Source organism: Theropithecus gelada, chromosome 14 (assembly GCF_003255815.1).
Source record: "Theropithecus gelada isolate Dixy chromosome 14, Tgel_1.0, whole genome shotgun sequence".
In the NCBI taxonomy this organism is placed as follows: domain Eukaryota; kingdom Metazoa; phylum Chordata; class Mammalia; order Primates; family Cercopithecidae; genus Theropithecus; species Theropithecus gelada.
The window spans coordinates 13773329-13795503 of NC_037682.1; the positions used below are offsets into that span (position 1 = coordinate 13773329).

At 37.6% G+C, this 22175-nt stretch overlaps 1 protein-coding gene across 1 annotated transcript; it reads right to left on the minus strand.

Moving 5' to 3' along the window:
- Positions 1–557: 557 nt before the first annotated feature.
- Positions 558–22173, minus strand: MS4A14 (membrane spanning 4-domains A14). The gene is given in 7 exon segments (XM_025357119.1): positions 558–1311; positions 1313–2818; positions 12292–12390; positions 15077–15226; positions 17685–17735; positions 20154–20282; positions 21415–22173. Coding segments are annotated over 7 exon segments (2145 nt in total). The 5' UTR covers positions 21553–22173; the 3' UTR covers positions 558–1239.
- Between the last annotated feature and the right edge of the window lie 2 nt (positions 22174–22175).

Below are 22175 nucleotides of genomic sequence, written 5' to 3' on the forward strand. Positions count from 1 at the left end.
TGAGAAATTAGAATCAGTAAATGCAGGCATAAAGAAGGGAGCTGAAGCTTCACTCAATACAATACATTATGTCATATTTTCTATTATGACATCTGCATCTCTGTTCTTCCCTAATTTCCACTTTCCTATCTCTAGATATCTCTTAATCCCTCCCACTCCATCTGTCACATTCTGTATTCATTGCCACATTCTACCTCATTAACAATTGAACAAACTCAGTCCATATATCCTCAACATAGATATAAGGAGGGAGAGTAAATAAGAGGATTGGAAACAGCAAGACAGGGAAATGGGAGAAATTGTTGTTTCTTGCTGACTCTTTTGGTTCATGAACCCTTAGAGAACCTTCACAGACTTCCCTGTGGTTGATTTTCTGAACTCCTAAATGCCAAAAGGGGGAGATGAAAAATACAAGCATCACACCAAAGTAGGGCCATTAGATATTAAGTTATAAGATGAAATCGTGATTATAAACCGAAGCCCTAACTTTGATGACAAGGAGTATACATGTGAATTATTTCTTCACATACATAAAGTGATGGTACAGTGTTAACATTTGGTTTGTTGTCATTTTATTTTAAGTAAGAACAAATTGAGTGCTCAGCATGCCCTTCATTTTTTTGTAAGCTAATTAGGTTGCAACCACAATTGAGTATGCAGGTTGGAGGTGACAATATTGTTTTTTCCTAATTTAATTCCATTAACGGGGGCAGTGAGGCACTTGGGTAGATTCTGCATGTTAGTCAGAGTCTTCAGATTGCTGTTGCTCTTTTGGATCACATGAAGTAGAAGTTACATTCACATCTTCTTTATATTTTGAGGAATTTGAGGAAGCTGAAGTGTTTGGCTGCACATCTTGTTCTGAATCTAGATGGGACAAATAGCCTATACACGTGTCTTGTACTGAACTTTGGCCAGAAGAAGAATGAAAATCTGGCTTCACGTTTTCTGATTGCAGGTCTCCTGAGGCTTGCCCTGTACATTTCATGTCCCCTGGTTTGATGTCTCTAGTATATATATCTCCTTTCTGTGTAACTCTGGATTGAAGGTCTTCTTGGTCTTTATCTTGACTGGCTTGACATTCTAGGTTATGTTGGGCTGTTGTGTGCTGGGTTTGGACTTCTCGGTATAGAGCTATCTGCTTTAGGGCTTCTTTCTCTAATAGATCCTGTGTTTGCCAGGGCTGCATTTCAAATTGCCATTCTCTTGCTTTATAATCTTTGTTTCTCCAGCCTTGAGTTATCCATTCAGGGGATTCTTGGCCAAAAGATTGACAGTCTTGGGTTGTCCAGTCTGGAGACTGCCTTTGTGGGGATTGCCAGTATTGGTATTGCTGTATTTGGGATTCTGAATCTTGGCATAACAGTTTTGGCACTTTCTCCACCTGAGCTTGCTGTCCTTTGGCTCGAACATTTTGGGATTGTCCTTTCAGGGATTTCTTCTCTTGGGTCTGCTGGTCTTTGGTTTGCTGATCCTGGATTTGCTTCTTTGAGGGTTGCTCCTCATCAGTCTGCTGGTCTTTAACTTGTCCATCTTTAGATTGTCCTTCTGGGTATTGTTCCCCTTTGGCTTGCTGATCTTCAGCTTGTTGATCTGGGAGTTGCTCTGTAGTTTGATTAAGTTGAACTTGCTTATCTATGGAGTGCCTCTTTGGGGATAGCCAGTCTTTGATTTGCTGGTCTAAGGATTTCCGCTTTGGAGATTGCCAGCCTTTGCTTTGCTGATCTAAGGAACGCCTCTTTGAGGATTTATGGCCTTTGGTTTGCATGTCTAAAGAATATCTCCTTAAGTATTGCAAGGCTTTGGTTTGCTGGTTTAAGGAATATCGTCTTGAGGATTTTCTTCTATGGAGTTCCTCCTGAGATTTCCATTCTTTGGTCTCTTCCGTAACTTCTGATCTAATATCTTGATATGACATTTGTAAAATTTGCTGGTTTTGAGGTTCGGTGTTTTCTGGTTGAAGATCTGGGGGCTGCTGAAGTAGCTGTTGTATTTTAGGGAACTGCACAATATGGGGTGTTGAGGCTTCAGGTAATATGGCATGTGCTGATAGAGCTTGGGATAGCATATCTTGGGAAGGTGTGTCTTGGGGTGGCATGTTGTGGGATGATGTGTCTTGAGATAGCATATCTAGGGATTTCATGTCTTGGGATGTCATGTCAGGCAACAGCATATCTTGAGGTGGTGTGTCTTGGGATAGTATGCCTTGAGGGGGAAGGTCATTAGCTGTCAGATTATAAGACTGTTTGTCATGGGATGTTGTAGACCTAGATGGCATGGATTGTTCTGACAGGCCTTCTACTGGTAGAGCTTGGGATGGCAAGTCTTCAGGTGGTAGATCTTCGAGTTTTAGTATAGAATGGGATGGAAAAACTTGGAGTGACACAACTTGGTCCTGCGGAAACTGGGTTTGCATTTGGGAAGGTTGTACAATAGCAGATTGTAGATCTTCATCTTTCATTTGTTTAAATGTAGAGTCTAGCTGAATGGGCGTATTTTCTGAGGGCTTTTCTTCTAATGTAGGAGGCAAAGGTTTTAGTTCAATTTCTTCCTCTGAAAATTTGGGAGATGGAAGGATACTTTGCTTTTGTTCATCTGGCACAAATTCCGTACCTTTATTACCTGGTTGGGAGACTAAAGGACTTCTAGAGAGTCTTAACTTGAAGAAAGCATAGCCTCCAAAGAAAACAGAGTGTGCATATGTTGTTGAATCATCACTGGAAAACTCTTCTTGAAGCACAAATTGTAATTGAGCATTTTCTTCTGCGGCAGGTTGTTCACTATTTTGAGTAACATCCGAAGGCAAGAAAAACAGAACCTATAAAACCAAGGATGAGGGTAATTAATATGACAGAATCATGTCTGATTTTTTTTCCAAGTTACTTTTCATCTCTGACTTAAGACAGTAGATAGGAAATAACATCTAAATGAGAAGGCAGAAAACAAATGCCGGCCCTGCCTTTACCATCAACTTATTGGTATTATTTTAGAAAAGTCATCACCTTTTAGTTTTTCAAATATTAAACAGAGGAATTTGATTAAGATTGCCTCAAAAATTCCTCCCATACTTAATATTATAAAGCTTCTGAGACATTTTATATCATCTAGTCAATATTCATATATTCATGCTTAATCTGTAATGGTTTATTGATCACCTAGATGAACTAAATGCTGGGAATCAAAGACAGTTATATGTGGGTTTTTCCCTTAAGGTGCTCACAATTATCTGTACATCAACATATAAATAGATAATAGTAATACAATTCAGCAAATGCAATAGATACTTAGTGCTTTATGGAAACATAGAAGATGACCTGATTCTGAGACAACCTGGAAATGCTTTACAGAAAAGGCAATATTTAATCTATATCTTAACAGCTGAGTAGGAATTACGCAGGCATAGACAGTAAGATGAAATAAGACAGGAGTCAGAATCCAGGTAGAAGCAGCAGTGGAATAGCGGGTACAAAAACACAAGATTGTGATACAGCATGGTGTGATGGCAGAGGGTAAACAGTTAGATATTGCTGATATTATTAGATGGCATGCTAGGCTAGGAAATTTGGACTTTCCTTTACAAATAAGAGAAAGCTATTGGAGTTTTTTAAACAGCTAAGTGACAGCATCTGATACAACCTGCAATGCTTTCCATTAGTTCTCATGTTATTATTATAATTTTTAGGAGGTTGTTACTGAAGCACAACCTACTTCTTTTTATTCTGACTCCATGAATTACACCTTTCTGAGGTAATTCATAGAGTCAGAATAGACTACTTGTTCTATTTGATGAAGTGGATCAGAACTCAGTGATTAAATGAATTAATTATGCTTACCTCGTTGGCTAATAGCAGGCCTAGATTGAGAATCTACACATTCTCTTACATAATACATTGTATTTCCCACTCTCCTAATTAGTTTTTCACACCTATATTTCATCTCTATTGAAGGACTATTTATGTGAGTATAAATGGTACTTTGGAAGAGATTTCTGTATTTCTAAGAATCCTCAAACTTTTGTTTCATGTGAATTTTAATTTATTCTTTCATTTAAAAAGAGGTTTGGAAGAATGAATTATAGTTCCTCTGTTTATTCAAGCTCTCAAGTGCTATGATTTTAAATTTCCTCATCATTAATGAGAACTCAGTGATTACCAGATGCTAGACAAAGTTCCAAAGTCATCCCAAAGAATTGGTATGACATCCCTATAAAGTTATTATCCTTCTTTTAGAATTGAGGCAACTGAGGTTCAGAGATGTTAAATAACCAGACCAGTATTGTAGAGCTGTTTACCTAGGAAGGATTTAAACATTGTAGTTGAATCCAAGGTCCTGTGCTTTCCTCTCTGATCTATGCTTCTTGTATTAATAACCACCTATTTCCTACTTCAGGGTGGCTATGACTAAAGATCATGTGAAATAATACTTTCAAGCACAGAAACTGGCACAGAGAAATTTCTCTGTAAATGTAGAGTTCACTTTTCCTGTCCTTTTCTTGAGATCAAGGTACATATTTTATTATTTTTGAATCCCCTGTTGTACTTTGCACGTTACTATGCCATTAGTGGATTAAAGATCTGTATTCACTGAATTTGATTGAAAAGTAATTTAGTGTGAGTAACTTACTTTAATATTGTTTCTAAAGGGCTTAAAACAGGGTTTGTCCTCTCCTCTAGTTGTATAGTATACAAATAATACAATAAAGGTGAAAGCATAAGATGAAAAATGACAAAAGCCAATACCCATTCATGATTTTTTAAAATCTGCATAACAGAGTAAATTTGCTCTGTAAAAAACCTACAAATAACATCATATTTAAGAGTGAAATGTTGAACATTTTCATCCTAAGATCAAGAACAAGGAAAGATTGACTATTTTCATCACTTATTTTAAACATTGTATTGGAGGCTACACAGTGTAATAGGGCAAGAAGAATGAGGCATAAAGTTTGGGAGTAAAAATGTCTTTATTAATATTTAAAATGGTTATCTACTAAGAAAATTATAGGAACTCTATTAAAAAGAACTATGAGAACTAATAAGTTAGTTTAGAAAGGTCATAGTAGACCAGTATATAAAAATAAATTGCATTTCTATATGTAGGAATGAACATTTAAAAGTAAATTTAAAATACTATGTACAATATCAAGAAAAAATGAAATAATTACAGATAGGTTTAACAAAGTATGCATAAGACTTATACATTGAAAATAATAAAATAATACTGAGTGAAATGAAATGAGATATAAGAAAATATTGACATGTTTCATGGACATGGATCAGAAGACTACATATTACTAGGAAGTAAATTGTTTATAAATTATCTATAGGTTCAGTACAATTCCAACCAATATCCCAGCAAGATTTTTGTAGGAATCAATAAACTAATTCTAAAACTTATATGGAAATTCATATGACCTAGAACAGCCAAAACAATTTTGAAAAAGAACAAAGTTGGAAGATTTACACTATCTGATTTCGAGAATTACTCTAGCACAATTTTAGTAGGGCAGAGGAGAAATCTCCATAGAGAATTGAAAAACAATAGAGAAAATCAATGAACCCAAATGTTGATTCTTTTAAAAGATCAACAAAATTGATAAACCTTTACATATACTGAAAAGCAAAAAGACAATAAAACAACTAAAACAAGACATAAAAGTGAGGACATTATTACTGACCTTATAGAGAGAAAAAGTATTGTGAAAGAATACTATAAAAAATTATATCCCAAAAAATTAGATACTGTATAAGAAATGGGCAAATTCCTTGCAACACACAAATTACCTAAAATGATTCAAGAAGAAATAGAAAATCTTGACAGATCCGTAACAAGTAAAAAGATTTGTAATCTAAAACTTCCCAACAAAGGAAACTTCTGGATCAGATGGCTTCACCAGTGAATTCCACCAAAATGTAAAGAAAAAAAATATTATTCTCAAACTCTTCTGAAAACTTGAAGAGAAGGGAAAATTGCCTAACTCATTCTATGAGGCCACCATTACCTTGACACCAAAACCAGATAATTATGTCACAAGAAAAGAAAATTACAGATTAATATCCTTTATAAGTGTAGATATAAAAATTGCCAACAAAATATTTGAAAAGGATTATTCTATGATGAAGTGAAATTCATAAGCAAAATACAAGGATGGTACAATAAGAAAATCAACAAATGTAATACATCACATTAATATAATGTTGGAAAACCCACACACAATCGTCTCACTTGGAGTAGAAAAGGCATTTGATGAAATGCCTTTCATGAGAAAACCTCTCATAAAACTAGGAAGAGGTGGAAAATTCCTCAATATGTAAAGTTTATTTATAAAACACACACAGCTCATTTCATATTCAGTGGTGAAAGATTAAAAGCTTTCCCCCTAAGATCAGGAACTGTATAAGAATGCTTTCTTTCAGTGCAGCTATTCAATATTGTACTAAAAGCTCTAGCTAGAGCTATTAGAAAATAAAAGGAAATAAAATTCATCCAAATTAGAAAAGAAGAGATTAAGGCCGTCTCTATTTTCAGATGACATGATCTTCCTATAAAGAAAATCCTCCCAAATCCACAAGACAGTTACTAGACCTAATAAAGGAATTCAACAAGGTTCAAGATATAACAGCAACCCAAAAAAATCATTGTTGTTTCTGTATAACAGCAATAAACAATATAAAAAGAACATTTAAAAAGCAATTTCATTTATAATGCCACCTAAAATATACTTTAGAATAAATCTAATCAAGGGGATGAAAGACCTCTATGCTTAAAAAATACAAAACATTGCTGAAAGTAATTAAAGACCTAAATAAATGAAAAGACATCTTGTGTTCATGTATAACAAGATTTGAAATTGTTAAGATGTCAGTGCCGCTCAAAGAAATATACAGATTCAATACAATTTCTATCAAAATTCCAACAGTCTTTTTCCCAGAAATGGAAAAATGGATCCTCAAGTTCATATGGAATTTTAAGAGGCCCTGAATAGCCAAAACAACAATGAAAAAGAATAATAAACTTTGAGTGATTATACTTTCCAACTTTGAAACGTACTATGAAGCTACACTAATTAAAACAACATGGGGCCAGGCACGGTAGCTCGTGCCTGTAATCCTAGCACTTTGGGAGGCCGAGACAGGTGGATCACCTGAGGTAAGGAGCTCGAGCCCAGCCTGGCCAATATGGTGAACCTTGTCTCTACTAAAAGTACAAAAAGTAACCTGGCATGGTGGCATGCACCTATAGTCCCAGCTACTCGGGAGGCTGAGGCAGAAGAATTGCTTGAACCCAGGAGGCAGAGTTTGCAGTGACCTGAGATTTCACCACTGCACTCCAGCCTGAGCGACAGAGCAAGACTCCATCTTAAAAACAAAACAAAACAAAACTGAAAAACCAATATATTACCTGGCATAAGGGAAGATATATAGACCAATGGAATCATTCAGAAATAAATGCTCACATATATCACATATATAGTAAATCAGTTTTCAACATAGACACTAAGAATATTCAGTGGGGAAAGGAATCTTTTCAACATATGATGCTGGAATAACTGGGCATCCACATGCAAAATAATAAAGTTGAACCCTTACTTTATACCATATACAAACATTAATTCAAAATCAATCAAACACTGAGCCTAAGAGCTAAAACTATACATTTCATGGAAAAAAATTGGAAGAAATCTTCATGACAATTTGGGAATAATTTCATGGATGTGACAAGAAAAGCACAGAAAACAACAACAAAATAATAGATTAATTATAGTTCATAAAAATAAAGAACTTTTGTGCATCAAAAGGTCGTCAAGAAAGTGCAAAGACAACCTACAGAATAGGAGAAAATATTTGCAAATCATTTATCTACTAAGGGACTAAGATCCAGAATATATAAAGAACTCTACAATTCAACAACAACCACAAAAAACCAGCCCAATTAAGAAACAGGCAATACCATAAAAAATATTTCTCCAAAGAAGATGTGTACATGGATGCTCAACATGAAATTGTTAGGTAAAAGCAAATCAAAAGCGTAAGATACCACTTCATACCCGCTAAGATGGCCATTATGTCAGGCTGGGTGCGGTGACTCATGCCTTTAATCCCAGCAGTTCGGAAGGCCAAGGTGGAAGGATGGCTTAAAGGCAGGAGTTCAAGACCAGCCCTGACAACATAGCAAGACCTTGTCTCTACAAAAATAAAAATTTATTTGGGTGTGGTGGCACATGCCTTTTGTCCCAGCTACTCAGGAGACTGAGACAGGAGGATCGCTTGAGCCCAGGAGTTTGAGGCTGTGGTGAGCTGTGATCTTGTGCCACTCTAGCCTAATTGACAGAGTCTTTGTATAAGAAAGAAAGAAAAAGAAAGAGAGAGAGAGAAAGAAAGAAAGAGAAAGAAAGAAAGAAAAAGAAAGAAAGAAAGGAGGGAGGGAGGGAAAAAAGAAAAAGAAAGAAAAGAAAGAAAAAGAAAGAAAGAAAGAAGAAAGAGAAAGAAAAGAAAAGAAAGAGGGCCATGATAAAAACAAATATGATCCAGCAATCCCATTACAGGGTATATATTCAAAGGAAATGAAGACAGTTGGAGAAACATCAGTGCTCCCATATTTATTGCAGTGCTATTCACAAGAGCCAAGATAAGGAATCCACCTAAATGCTTATCTACAGATAAATGAATAAAGGAAATGTAATATATGTATATTATACATATATTATATATTACATATATAATGTATACACACACACAAACAGTGGAATACTATTCAGCCATAAACCAGAATGTAAGTCTGCCATTTGTGGCAACATGAATTAACCTGAGGACATTATATTAAGTGAAATAAGCCAAGCTGAGAAAGACAAACACTGCATGATCTCACTCAGATTTGGAATCTAAAAAAGTTGATTTCATAGAAGTGAAGACTAGAATAGTGGTTAGCAGAGGCTAGGGAAGGTAGGGAGGTTGGGAGGACCAGGAAAGATTGGTCAATGGGTATAAAATTATAAACAGGAAGAATAAGTTCCCACTTACTATAGATAGTAAGAATAAGTTCTATACATAGTAGTGTGACTATAGCAAGTAACAATGTAGTGTATATTTCCAGGAGGCTAGAAGAGAAAATTTTGAATGTTGTCACTACAAAGAAATGATCAATGTTTAAAGTGATGAATGTGGTAATTACCATAATTTGATCATTAGAAAATGTAACATGCATTGAAGCATCGCACTGCACCCCATATGTAGTACAATTACCATGTGTCAATCATAAATTGAAAATTGAAAATAATTGCTCTCCTTTTTCCCCTGTTGGTTGGTATTGATGGAGATGTGGAGAAATTGGAATCCTTGTACCCTACTGGTGGAAATGTAAGATGGTGCAACCAATGTGAAAAACAGTTTGGCATTTTCTCAAAACATTAAACATAGAACTTCCATATGACCCAGCAATTTCACTCTTAAATATATATCCTCTCTTAGGATATATATTCAATATCCTTAGAATTGAAAACAGGGACTTGAGGAGATATTTTTACACCTATGTTCATAACGGCGTTATTCACAATATGCAAAAGGCAGGAATTTCTGTGTCCATCAACAAATTAATGGCTAAGCAAAATGTGGTATATACACAAAATGGAATTTTATTTAGTCATAGAAGGAATGAAATTTTGATGTATACTACAACATGGATTAATCTTGAAAATATTATGCTTATTCAAATAAGCCAGTTAGAGAAGGACAAATATTGTAAGATTCCACTTATATGAGGTCTCTAGAAAAGGCAAATTCATAATATAGAAAGTAGGATAGAGGATACCAGGGGCAATTGGGAGGAGAATCAGGGAGTCATTGTTTTGTGGTACAGAGTTTGTGTTGGGGATGATGAAAAATTTTTGGGCATAGATAGTGGTGAGAGTTATACAACATTAATAATGTATTCAATGATTTGAACAAATGGCTAAAATGATAAATATTATGTCATATATATTTCACCACAATGCAGAAGAATTACTCTAAAGATACAGAAATTAAGAGAGTGTAGAATACGTGCAAGGATAGACATATTGGCCAGAGGAACAAAATAAAGTATCCAGAAGAGACCTAAAATAAGTAATAAGTAAATTGATTTTCAACAAAAATACCACAGTGCTGGAGGAAAGCATTGCATTTTCAACAAATGGCGTTATAACAACTGGATATCTCCATGAGGGGGGATGTGCATTAACTTCTAACCTTACCCTACATCTGTATGCAAAAGTTAAGTTAAAATGGACCATACATGTAAACAGAAAATCTGAAATGATAAAACTTCTGTAGGAAAAGATAGAAGAAAACCTTCATGACTTGGGGGTAGGGAAAACTTTGTTAAACAACACACACAAAAACCATAACCATAAAAGCAAAAATGATAAATGGAACTTCATCAAATTTAGTTTTTTGAAAGAAGCTATTGAAATGAAAAGGCAAATCACAGAGTGAAACAAATATTTGTAAGGGATTTGTATTAAGAATTAATTAGGCTGCTATAAGGCCAATAAGAAGAAGATATTCCAATAAAATACAGCTAAATATTTGAACAGACATCTCAAAAGAGGATATACAAATGGATAATAAACATATAGCAAGAGTCTCATCATCATTAGTCATCAGGGAAATGTAAATTAAAACTACAATGAGGTGCCACTACATACGCACTAAAATAGCTAAATTATTGATAAAACTGACAGTTTCAAGTGTTCATGATGACATGGAGCAACTGTCCCTCTCACACATTGTTGATGAGAATGGAAAGCAATATAGCCACTTTGACAAACTGATATTTTCTTATAAAGTGAAACATCTGGTTACCATACGATCTCACAATCAAATCCTAGATGCAACACTCCAGGAGAAACAAAAATATGTCCACATAAACATATGAACTCAAATATTCTCAGTAACTTATTGATAATAGTTCAGAACTTTAAACAATCTAAATACTCATCAAAAGGTAAATGGACCGGGACCAGTGCCACACACCTGTAATCCCGGAACTTTGGAAGGTCATGGTGGGTGTATCACTTGAGCCAAGGAGTTTGAGACCAGCCTGGGCAACATGACAAAACCCTATTTCTACAAAAAAATACAAAAAAAAAATTTAGCTGGGGGTGGTGGTGCATGCTTGCAGTCCCAGCTATTTGGGAGGCTGAGGTGGAAGTGTTGCTTGAGTCCAGGAGATTGAGGCTGCAGTGAGCCGAGATAGTACCACTGCATTCCAGCTTGGGTGATAGAGTGAGGTCTTGACTCAAAAAAAAAAAAGGTAAATTGATAAACAAATTGTGATGTACCCATACATAAAGGGAATGGATTCTTGATAGAGGCAACACCATGGATGACTCTCAAAAACATATTTCTGTGTGGAAGAAGCCATAGAAGCCATATACAGAGAGTACTTACTTATGATTCCATGAGTATGAAATTTTGGAAAGTCAAAACCAATCTAGGTGATGAGGACATTGACTGCAAAGGGGTTCAGTGAAACTTTTGGGATGATAGGAATGCATTATACCTTGATTGTGATGGTAGCTCAACATAGGTACATTTTGTTGTTTATAAATGATACTTCTATGAAGTTGATGTAAACAAAAAGAGAGAAATGAAAACTCCACGAATCACAAGGCCTGTACTGTTATTTGGAACTTAGCAGGCAGGCTCTGGGGACACACCATGAGGGTCAGAATCCTGATGTTATGTGATACTGGAGAGGTTATTCAGCCTCTTTGTGCCTTACTTCCTTCATATGTAAAATAAAGATGTTATAGTTTTGTTAAGATTAAGTTGGTGCTCAGTGATTAAAACGGTGACTGACGTAGTCAGAATTCTGTAAATATAAACTATAACAATTATTATAAATACTATGTAGTATCAGTATTAATAGTTTTTTTCCCTACCTCTTTTCTGGTGGTGGAACTGTGTCATACATCTTATGATCCAAGAATATACACCCCATGTCACAGTAACTTGGGATCCCATTAAGTCTGATATTACATATTTTTGGCAGGGACATAAAGAGCTATGTCTGAACAAAGATGACTGAGTATAAAGCAGATAGTACAAGAAGGGAAAGCATAGTTGTTTCAGAGGGTGGGGTGAGCTTCAATCTTAAGCTTGTGCCTCTCTGACCTTCCTAAATTTAGATGTTTTACTTCAGCATCTGAGCTTGCTGCTCTTCCTGCTAATAAACCAGACATCATCGTGTGCAGTATCCCAACAGGAACAGGAACCTGTTCTCTTAATAATATTAAGAGACATCAGAACATACCTCATCTGACTGTGTCCAGCACTTGCTTCTAAAGGATGCAATAGTCACAGAGATGCTGAGCTCTGCTATGCTGATGATCAGTAAGACTGACAAAATTCCCTGCAAATAATGAGGAGAAATAAATGGCATTTGAAATGAGAGCGGTTATTTTAAATATGTAAGCTGAGAACCCCTTACACTGTATCACCAAGTATGGGAAAACCATATTTTGGATGGTTCTGTAGCCATCAGACATTGCACAAGTTTCATCTTATGTCTTTCTGATAAGGCAGGGATAACAAACTCCAATGTCCATGGGAGCTGGGCAACCATTGTGAACTAAACAAGGAGAGAGTAGAGAGTAATAGCATTCATAGGAGGCATCAATTCCAGCCAATTGTTGTCATGTAGGAACATGGATACCATAATGCCTATTTTGTTTGTTTTTCCCTAAAGAGCCAGATAGAACATACATACAGGCTGGATGTAGCCCACAGATTGCCATTTTGCCCATTTTGCTTTAAGGTAATGTTTAGATTGAGAAGTAACATGGTACCTTATGGTGCCTCAAAGTTTAAACTATGAAGACAGAAAGACCTGGGTTAAAGTGGATCCAAGGTCGGGCCGGGCGCGGTGGCTCATGCCTGTAATCCCAGCACTTTGGGAGGCCAAGGCAGGCAGATTAACTGAGGTTGGGAGTTCGTGACCAGCCTGACAAACATGGAGAAACCCCGTCTCTACTAAAAATACAAAAGTAGCTGGACCTGGTGGTGCATGCCTGTGATCCCAGCTACTCGAGAGGCCAAGGCAGGAGAATTGCTTGAACCCAGTGTATTTCTGAATCTTGGTTTCCCTGCAGTACACCAAAAATCTTAGATATTCAATATGTGTTGGTAAAACTGAAATGTATGAAGACCCCATTGTATGCAATTTACTCACTTTCTCCATTGAACAAGATATACCTGGTCTTGGATTTTGTGGAACTTACATCATGGTAAGGGAGGCAGACAATAAGAAGTAATTAGGTAATTATTTACTTAACTAAATTGTGATAAATGCTGTGAAGAAGGATTGCGAGCAATGCACTACTATAATGGGGGTCTATGCAGATATGAGCGTAGAGGTGTGGTCAGGAAGAACTTCCTTAAAGAAGTGATATTTCAGTTGAGATTTAAGTATGAGGATGAGTTAATTGTATAACTGGCCTGGTGACCCTTCAAAGCAGGAAGAAGCTGATCCTATGATCATCTTGGGGCCATGAATACTTGACACATTAAGGGATTCTAGGAAGTGGCCGGAGTGTGGAGTGAGAAGAATGAAGTCCTGGAATAATGTCAGAAAGGTGGGTAGGATAGGTGTTACAGGGTTTGGCAAGGCCCTTAAGATATGGGCCTTAATCATCAGACGTTTTACAGGAAGCCATTAAGTAATTGCTCAGATTTACATTTTTAAATGATTACTCTGGCCACAGTATAGAAAATAGATTGGTCTTTAGGACAGGGGTCAGCCCAAGAGACATCTAAAGCCCACTGTTTTGGCTCTTTTAGCTTATGATGTTTGGGTTACAGCAAGAAATTGTTAAGTTATATAAGTGAGAACCAGGAAGAGACTGTTCATGGTTCTGTATGCAGGTAACTAATCTTGCAATACCCATCCATGGAGAGTAGGAAATAGCAAAATTTCCTATATCTGGAGATGTAACCCTTTCTGTATATACAAGTTCTTCCTTGTATATACCAACATAACAAACAGTAGTAGGCTCCTGTCCATTCGGCAATGGCCAAGAATTATAATGTTGTTTCATGTTCTTGGCCCAGTTAGAACAGGGTATTATTGCTTATGTTGTTTTCTGGCTTTCTTTAGTAATCTCTCAGAAGTCTAATTTTAGAATTTATCTCAGAACACATGAGAGGGTCCCTAGGACCATCTCACTGAGTGATTGTGAGGATTAAATAAACTCTTGTATTCAGGAGCTAGCTTCTTATTTCTTATTTACTGAGGAAGACCATTTTCTGTGATTCCACTTTATTTCCCTTCAGCAGATTCAAATAGTCTTCAAATTGTAGAACCCAAGCCTCAAGATATAGCTGATAGGAATAAAATAAAACCCCAGGACTTGCTTAGGGAACTAGAGAGAAAGGCCTATTGGAGTCACTGGCATGCTTAAAAATAATGTCATTGATTACTTGTTAGATAAATACTTTAAATTGTACAGACAATTACATTTCCTGGTAAAAGATCTCTCATCTGCTTTAATGAATAAAATTGCTACAATTATGTGAAATAATGTGTGTCTTAAGCATATAAAAATCCTTACTTTATTAAACGACTTCTAAATACCTTCCCCCACTGTATTTTGATCTTAGTGTTATTGAGCAAACTTTTAGATCATTTTGTTCATTAATGCTGAAACAGTAATATTTAATTAAATCTGTGTCCATAATAATTGTATTAGCTAAACCTATTAACTATTTAACCGTGAAAGGTACTGTTTTAATTTAAGCAATCCTCACAACAACCCATGAGGTAAGCATTCTTATTATGTTCATTTTCCACTTGAGGAAAACGAAGTCTTAGAGGGAATACAATATTAGGCCAAGGTGACAAACTTATGCAAACAGGATTCAAGTCCAGAAAATATCGCTCCTTAATCATTGCAACAATAACCCCACAGTACCCTTCTCAACCGTCAGTTCAAATGCTCAGACAACTTCAGTTAATAAAATAAAAATCAATGAATCATTACATCACGGACACAGTTCACGTAAGATTTTAGAGATTCATCATGCAAAATAAGACAACTTACAATGAAAAGAGTTCTACCCAAAACACATATTTCTTCAACAGAAGACGTCTGGCAGTACTTGTCTTGATGTCTATAGCTGAAAATGATTAAAGTAATCCCAGTTATCGCAACCAAGGAACTGATAACATTCATGCTCGTGACACCTTGACCCTGAAAGATAATTAAAAAATAATAAAATAAACAAAATCGAAACCAAAGCAAAAATACCTTGTAAGAAATTCTTAATGCTTTTATCTTTCCAGATACTTCTCAGGAAGAGTTGTTCCATCAGGTCAGTATGATTGGAAGGCTTAATAAACTAAATTCTGACTCATTAAAGTCGGAAGACAAACCAAGTTTTAGAATGGGCCAAGGATGCTCCATGGCTAATGCTAAAGAAAACGTTCATTTCATCCCATTTTATCTCGTTTTATCCCCACCATCTTTCATAATCTGGAAGCAGTACAATGTGTTAGCAAATATATTTGCTTGGAAATGAAACCTCATTTCAAGTCCAAGTTTCATTGGGACCTTATGCAAGCAACCGAATCTCGTGGAATCTCAATTTCTGCCTTTAAAAATGTGAATGTGTCACCTTTTAGGGTAGTACCCATTTATTCATTTATTTCATAGATATTTAATGTGCACCAGATACATGTGAGTACTGCATTAGGCCCTGGAGACACAAAAATGAACAAAAGAGGTGACATCCTGCAATCACACAGTTTACAGTCATTCCCTGGGAGAATTCAAGCGATAATCAACAGAATCATGAACATTTAAAGATGTTAACCTATTTGGACTGGAGTTTAAAGGTGTTCTTTCTTGAACTCAGTGTTCCAATAAGAATATTTCACATTGCCCTACCCAATTCCTTTTATTCATTCCTATTTTTGGGGGGAGAGGGAGGGGCGGGTGGGTGGGGTATGTATATCTGAGTTCCTTTAAAGGAAAGGGATCATCTGATTTGTTCCTTCCTACCCACTCCCAGGACTGATATCACTCTTTTAAAGGAAAAATAAAGAAAAGCTTCCCCTTTCCATTCATCAGGTATTTGCTGTACCTTCATTGATTGTCTTATGACTATCAATGTGGTGGAAAATACAATGATGCATTTACACAGCCAGTCCTTTCCGGAACAGTTTGTGGCTTGATGTGGCAAACCTCAAAAGTGTACTTGTGACTTAATATTTACCTCAGTCCCAGGTTTTTAATTGCAAATAGACACTTTGGCAGAAAAATGCACAGGAACATATAGATAGGCCATCTCTCTCTTGGTCTTTAGTCCCCTTGTTTTCTCAAGGCTCTATTTTGGCTCCCATAGGACATTTTATAGACTAAGATCTCTAGATAATCAATCCCTCATGTGTATTGGGCATTACAAAGAACATGTCCAGCCTATTCTCTTCTGATTCTCATTATACTTTTGTGATGTAGGAAGGACATTTGTTGTTATCCCCATTTTACAGATAAATGGACTTCAGGAAGTAAGTGACTGTGAGCAATCACTTTCACGGTTTGTGAAAGGGCTGTGATGAAAAGTCAGGTCTTCTGATGCCTAGATCAGCATCCTGCCCCCATCATTCCTGCCCATCTCCGTCTGTATAGCTCTCAGTGAGTCAGGAGTAGGTTTTCCTTACCCATAGTCTATTTCTCAGCTCTGGAAGGAAGTCAATACAGAGAGAACACCATTTGGGGCTTCATCCTCATTGTCTGCATGTGTTTCCATAAGCAGGGGTGGAAACATTTATTCCCCCTCCCCTCAGAATGTCTCTATGGCTTGTAACTATCCCTAGAGGAAATTGGCAGAGGAGCATAAGAACAGAGTTAAACTGACTTTCAGAGAGGCCCACATCCCCAGGACCTTAAACGAGATCAGAGTGGTTAGAAAGGAGTATGAACATTTAAGCATCATCCTGCCTTTTATAAGTAATGTCTCATTAAACCCTCAAAATAACCCTTGGAAGTAGGTACTTTTCCCTTCAGGTTAAGAGAGAAGTGAGTGATAGCCTTGGTTCAATCCTAGAACAATCCAGCATCGATGCCCAAACTCTTTTTTCCAGACCTTGGACAGGCTCTAAAGAAAAGCATCGGTTGGTATTGGAGATAGGGCTAGGATTAGGAGGAAGAATTACTGAGATCTTAGGATTGAGTTTGGTTAGAGCAAGGTTTCTCAACTTTGGTACTATAAACATTTTTCGTTGTCTAATTTTTGTGTTGTGGGGAGGCTGCCCTGTGCATTTTAGATGCTTAGAAATGTCCCTGGCCTCTACTCACTTGTCGCCAATAACACCAATTGTAGTGACCAAAAATGTCTTCAGAAGTTGTCCAATATTTCTGGGTCCTGGGAGTGCAGGGCAGGGAATTACCCCTAATTACAAACAGTGAATTACAGGGGTACAGAATGGTTCCCAATAAACAACTCTTTTAGTTTACTTGACCAGGGAAATGGGAACCAGTGTAAGAATGTCTGTGGGGCAAAGAGTGGCACTGGCAAATAGGGATGATCTGAACTGCAACTTTGACATGTACAGATTTTCCTGACAGTTAACTTTACTAAAGGCTTTATACATAAAGATGATAGAAAACAATAGAAGATTTTAAAATTTATGTAGTTTAAGTGACTTACCAGAATTTTTGACTTCGTATCGGTTACTGTGTAATATCCTGTAAGAATAAACTGTTAAGAAGACAAGAGACAAAAGTTAACAGGTGATGTGTTTGACCACCTTGCAATATAATTTCTCTTGGATTCACAAAATATCTGTTTGTGAATCTCCAAGACCATCCAATTTTTCCACCTGAGCATCAGGGAGTAGGGAAGGTAGGCAGAGGTAGGGTAGGAAGAAACTCGGCTGAATTCACTCAGCACTGAACAAGCACTCTCTGCCAGGGTCAGCTGGGACAAGCAGGCTCCTCTGAGATCCAGAGGACACCACCCGGATGTTTGGTCCAACTGGGGCTCCAAAAAAAGATTCCTGAGCTCTGGGTCTTGAAGAGAAGAAGAGGAACTGTGCCTGTTCTGAGCAGGTGAAGGGAGACTTTCTCAAGGAAGACCCCTCTAAAGGCTGATACGGGGACTGATACCTAGTGTAGTTATCAGAGTCCCTCATTTCCCATGAGTGTAGAGCCTAGTGCCACCTCGAGAAAATGAGAACTCTGTCACTCCATGTGGAGCCCCTTACTTTTTTTAATGTTCTGAGGATGGGAACCTTCCCTGTGGGAACTGATTTGGACCTTGGGGACATCTGGGTCTTAGAGTCCAAGGATCTGCAGCTGACTTGCGGAGATCAGAAAGGTACCTTTGATACCTCCCTCCACTTCACTCCCCACATTGGATTGCCAAGTCCTGTCACTTCTACCTCCAAGTCACTCTCAAGGCTTTCCATCTTTAGCTCCATTGACGCCAAGCTAGTTCAGGGAGACTCCTTCCTCATCCACGTGATTGCAGCCTCCTCTCATTGGATTCTCCTAAGTTTACTGTTATAATTGAATTAATTTCTCACTCGAAAAACACAATGATACTTCAAGAAGTCTTCAAATGTCTCTATCCTCTTTAAAAATTTTCAGTGGATTTCCCATGCTTTCACATTGAAGTTCCATGTCTTAATATGACTAACGGGTTGGCACAACCTGGTTACACCCTACCTTTATAGCCTCATTTTGTGCCATCACGATAGATTTGTTGGTCTTCTTTTGGTTACTCTTTCCCACATCAAGCCCTTGGCTCATGCTTTATCTTTGCCAGGGATGCTTTTCTCCCACTTCGCCTAGTGAGCAGCTATGCAGAAAGCACTTCCCTGACCTCCGTGGTCAGGTGAGTCCTCTATTAAACCCTCACATGGCACCTGGAACTCTTCTCTTAGAACACTTGGCACAAATGTAGGAACAAATATTTGGGGTTACTTTTGACTTTTTCATGTCTAGTCTCCCAGTTAGATGACAAACTGTCTAAATCTAAGAACAATTCACCACTTCTCTCAGAGAGGAGCTGTTTTCCAGTATTCTCAGTCTCAGCACCTAGGATGCTATCGAAGACACGGTATGTGCTCGGTAAATATCCTTTAAGTGAAAAGTAGAGTTTTCAAAAGCAGCAGGCCAGAACCTCATTTTAACTCACACATGCAGATTACACAGAGTCACACTGGGACAATTCTGTTGTGAAATGAGAAAGTGAGGGGTTGGTCTGTTTGATTTTCTACAGTATGGCATGTACAGTTTGAAAATCATGTTGAATATTATATTATGTATATTGGGAAAATGAAAACACTGCTGGTTGTTTCTGAAATGCACATTATAGAAAAGGCATGGAATATTTCTGTTTATCAAAAGAGACTCTGGATTTTTAATAGTTAGAGATAGTGGCCTAATTTATTCATTATTTTACCTATTTGTTCATTGATTGATTGATTGACTCATTCATTCGTTCATGCACACTATGCCTCAAGAAGAAATGATTCTAGATTCTCAGAATATAACAACTAAAACAGATGATAATATTGCTGTCTTCTCAGTAGTGTATGTTACAGCAGGAGAAGCTATAATGAGTCTGTCCTTAACTATTATGGCACAAAATTAGGAATCCAGGCTGTGGAGAATGGATAGAAATAGCATTGTACTAAGAATAATATTTATGCGCCTCTATGATTATCTAGAGGAGTGCCACTCATAAAATTGTCTCTGGGGCTAAGAAGGAGGATGAGCGATGATAATCTTAAAATTCTTTTAAAGCTTTCAGAGTCTGTGATTTCATGAGTGCTAGCTAGATATGTTTGGTTATTCTCTACTTTTGAGCTCAGTTTCCTTATTTGCAAAGGAGAAAGTAGGATATTTGTGCATCTAGTCTCCCGGGTTAGTAGTGAGGAGCAAATGTCTTACTATACACACAAGGGCTTTGGAAACTTTCAAGCAGCTGAGAGTAGTTATTACAATGATGATGGTAGTGCAATGACCAAATGGAGTTGCTGCTTTTACCATGAAGGGAACTGCCTTTTTTGGTCTCCTGGAGGGCCGTATCTATGGAATTCATTACCCTAGCACGTGAAGCAGTTCAAATCTATCTTTATAGCAATTTCTCCAAAGCTTCTGAAGTACTCACGATAAGTGCTCCCCAAAATGGATATCCCGTGAGGACAACAAGGGGAAATCTTTGGGAGAAACGGATGTAATTAAGTACAAACATAGTTCCAAGGCCCACAATGATTAGAGCAAGCAGGATCTGGGTAGCCTGTGAGGAGAGAAATGGGTACATGAGGTTACAAGTATCCAAGTCCCTGTGGGCTACCCCAGGTCCCTCAGGGTGTGCCTCCATGGCACACTTTTCCCTCCAACCAAATGCCTTCCTCTCTCATTTGTCAATCATTCTCAGATTGTTAAGAGACTCAGTTCAATGTGTTTCCTTTTCACTTTGCTTGCCTGGATCCTTCAACTTCAAATCCTTCACTTTTATTCTTTATTATTTTCTCTCCTCCCTGGGGTTACCAATTAATCTTATATCAGACAGATTTGAGTACGTGTCTGACTACCCCCAGACTATAAGCTTCTTGAGCACAGGGACTACAAACTATTCACCTTTACATTTTGTTTTTCTTCTGTCTCACCTGTTTCCTATTATTATCCTAACAGCCCCCACCCCCGCATTTTCCAGCATTCAGTATAGGCTTTTGGAATTGGGGCTCATCCCAGTTGTCTAAAAGTTTTAAAAGTCTGATGAGTGGAGAACCTGGGATGAGCTTGCATTTCACCTTCCGTTCATCCAAGGACCCAACTAGGGAGGAGAATAGCCCAGTGGGCCTATCAGCTTGCAGGAGTCTGCAGGGAAAAGAATAGCAGCAGTGGTTCTCAGGGCGCAACTTCTCTAGCAGTCTAGATTTTGTCCCCAGGCCACATCTCTGGGCTATGGCACCCCAAGTAATGATTTTTGCTGTTTGTACAAAGGATGGAGGCTGTGCATACAGCTCTCCCCTGGGTGCATTTGTGATGAAAAACGTTTTGTATGCCTTATCATTTGGTTCACTGTGGAGCTTTGAATATGGATTTTGAAGCACTCCCAGTTACTTTAAGAGCACGAAGGGGAAGTCAAACCTCTGCACTTAAGGTTTCTTAGCTTCAAGGGAGGTTCCACCACACCCTGAAGTCACTTCCTCAATGAGATATTTTAAAAAGTTATACTAGTTTCTTGCTTCCCCCTCTGCTGGGATTCAAAGATCAGTACTAATTTCTCATGAAACGTGAAGGGGGAAAAGTAGAATTAACTCCCTCCCTGAAAATAATAGCACAGAGGTATCTCTGCAGACATACTGAATAAATGAGCTTCTTTCCTCCCCTTTGGGAGGATCTATTGATTGGAGAGGACTTACCCCCAAGACTCTTGGCTCTCCCTTCAGAAAATCCAGCAGAGAGCTATGAGGTCTGTAGGGAAATGCAGTCCATACAGTTTCATTTGGTTTTATAGTGATGACGTGAGTTGGCCTTTTTTCCTGGGATGGTGACTCCATGATTCAATGCAGAACTCTAGTAAGAGAAAGAGTGAGCAAACATTGCTGCCCAGATCATGGCCTACCTCTCCACCAGAGTCACATGGAGCCTTTAGACATGAGCCCTTAGTGATGACTCTACTCAGTAGTAGAACCTCAGAATCACAGTTGAGTCACAGAGTTTTAGAATTCTAGAGCATGCCCAGCCCCCCATCTTCCTGGTGAAAAGTACTGTATCCAGAAGGCCTCCTCTCTTGTCAATTTGCTTACAAACATATGGTAAACACAGAATAGATGGTATATACAAAACAAGTCCTTACACATATGTTCATGAGTTATAAAGGAACTAAAACTTATGGAATATTTCTTATGTTCCAGGAACTGTGTAGAAGGTGTTTTGTTTGTGTTGACATGCACTAACATTTATTCTCTTAACAGTTCTACAATGCTGAGACTGAGGAACAGCAAGGTTATGTCACCCAAAGGCATACGGGACGGGGGAAGGGGTAAACTCAACTTGCCCTGTCTCCAAAATCTATGTTTTCTAAACTCAACTGTGCTTCTGCCCTCCTTCAAAAGGAGTTTCTCACTTTTACTTGATGAATTTTCTAACTTACTGTTTAACCATATTCCTCTGTATTATA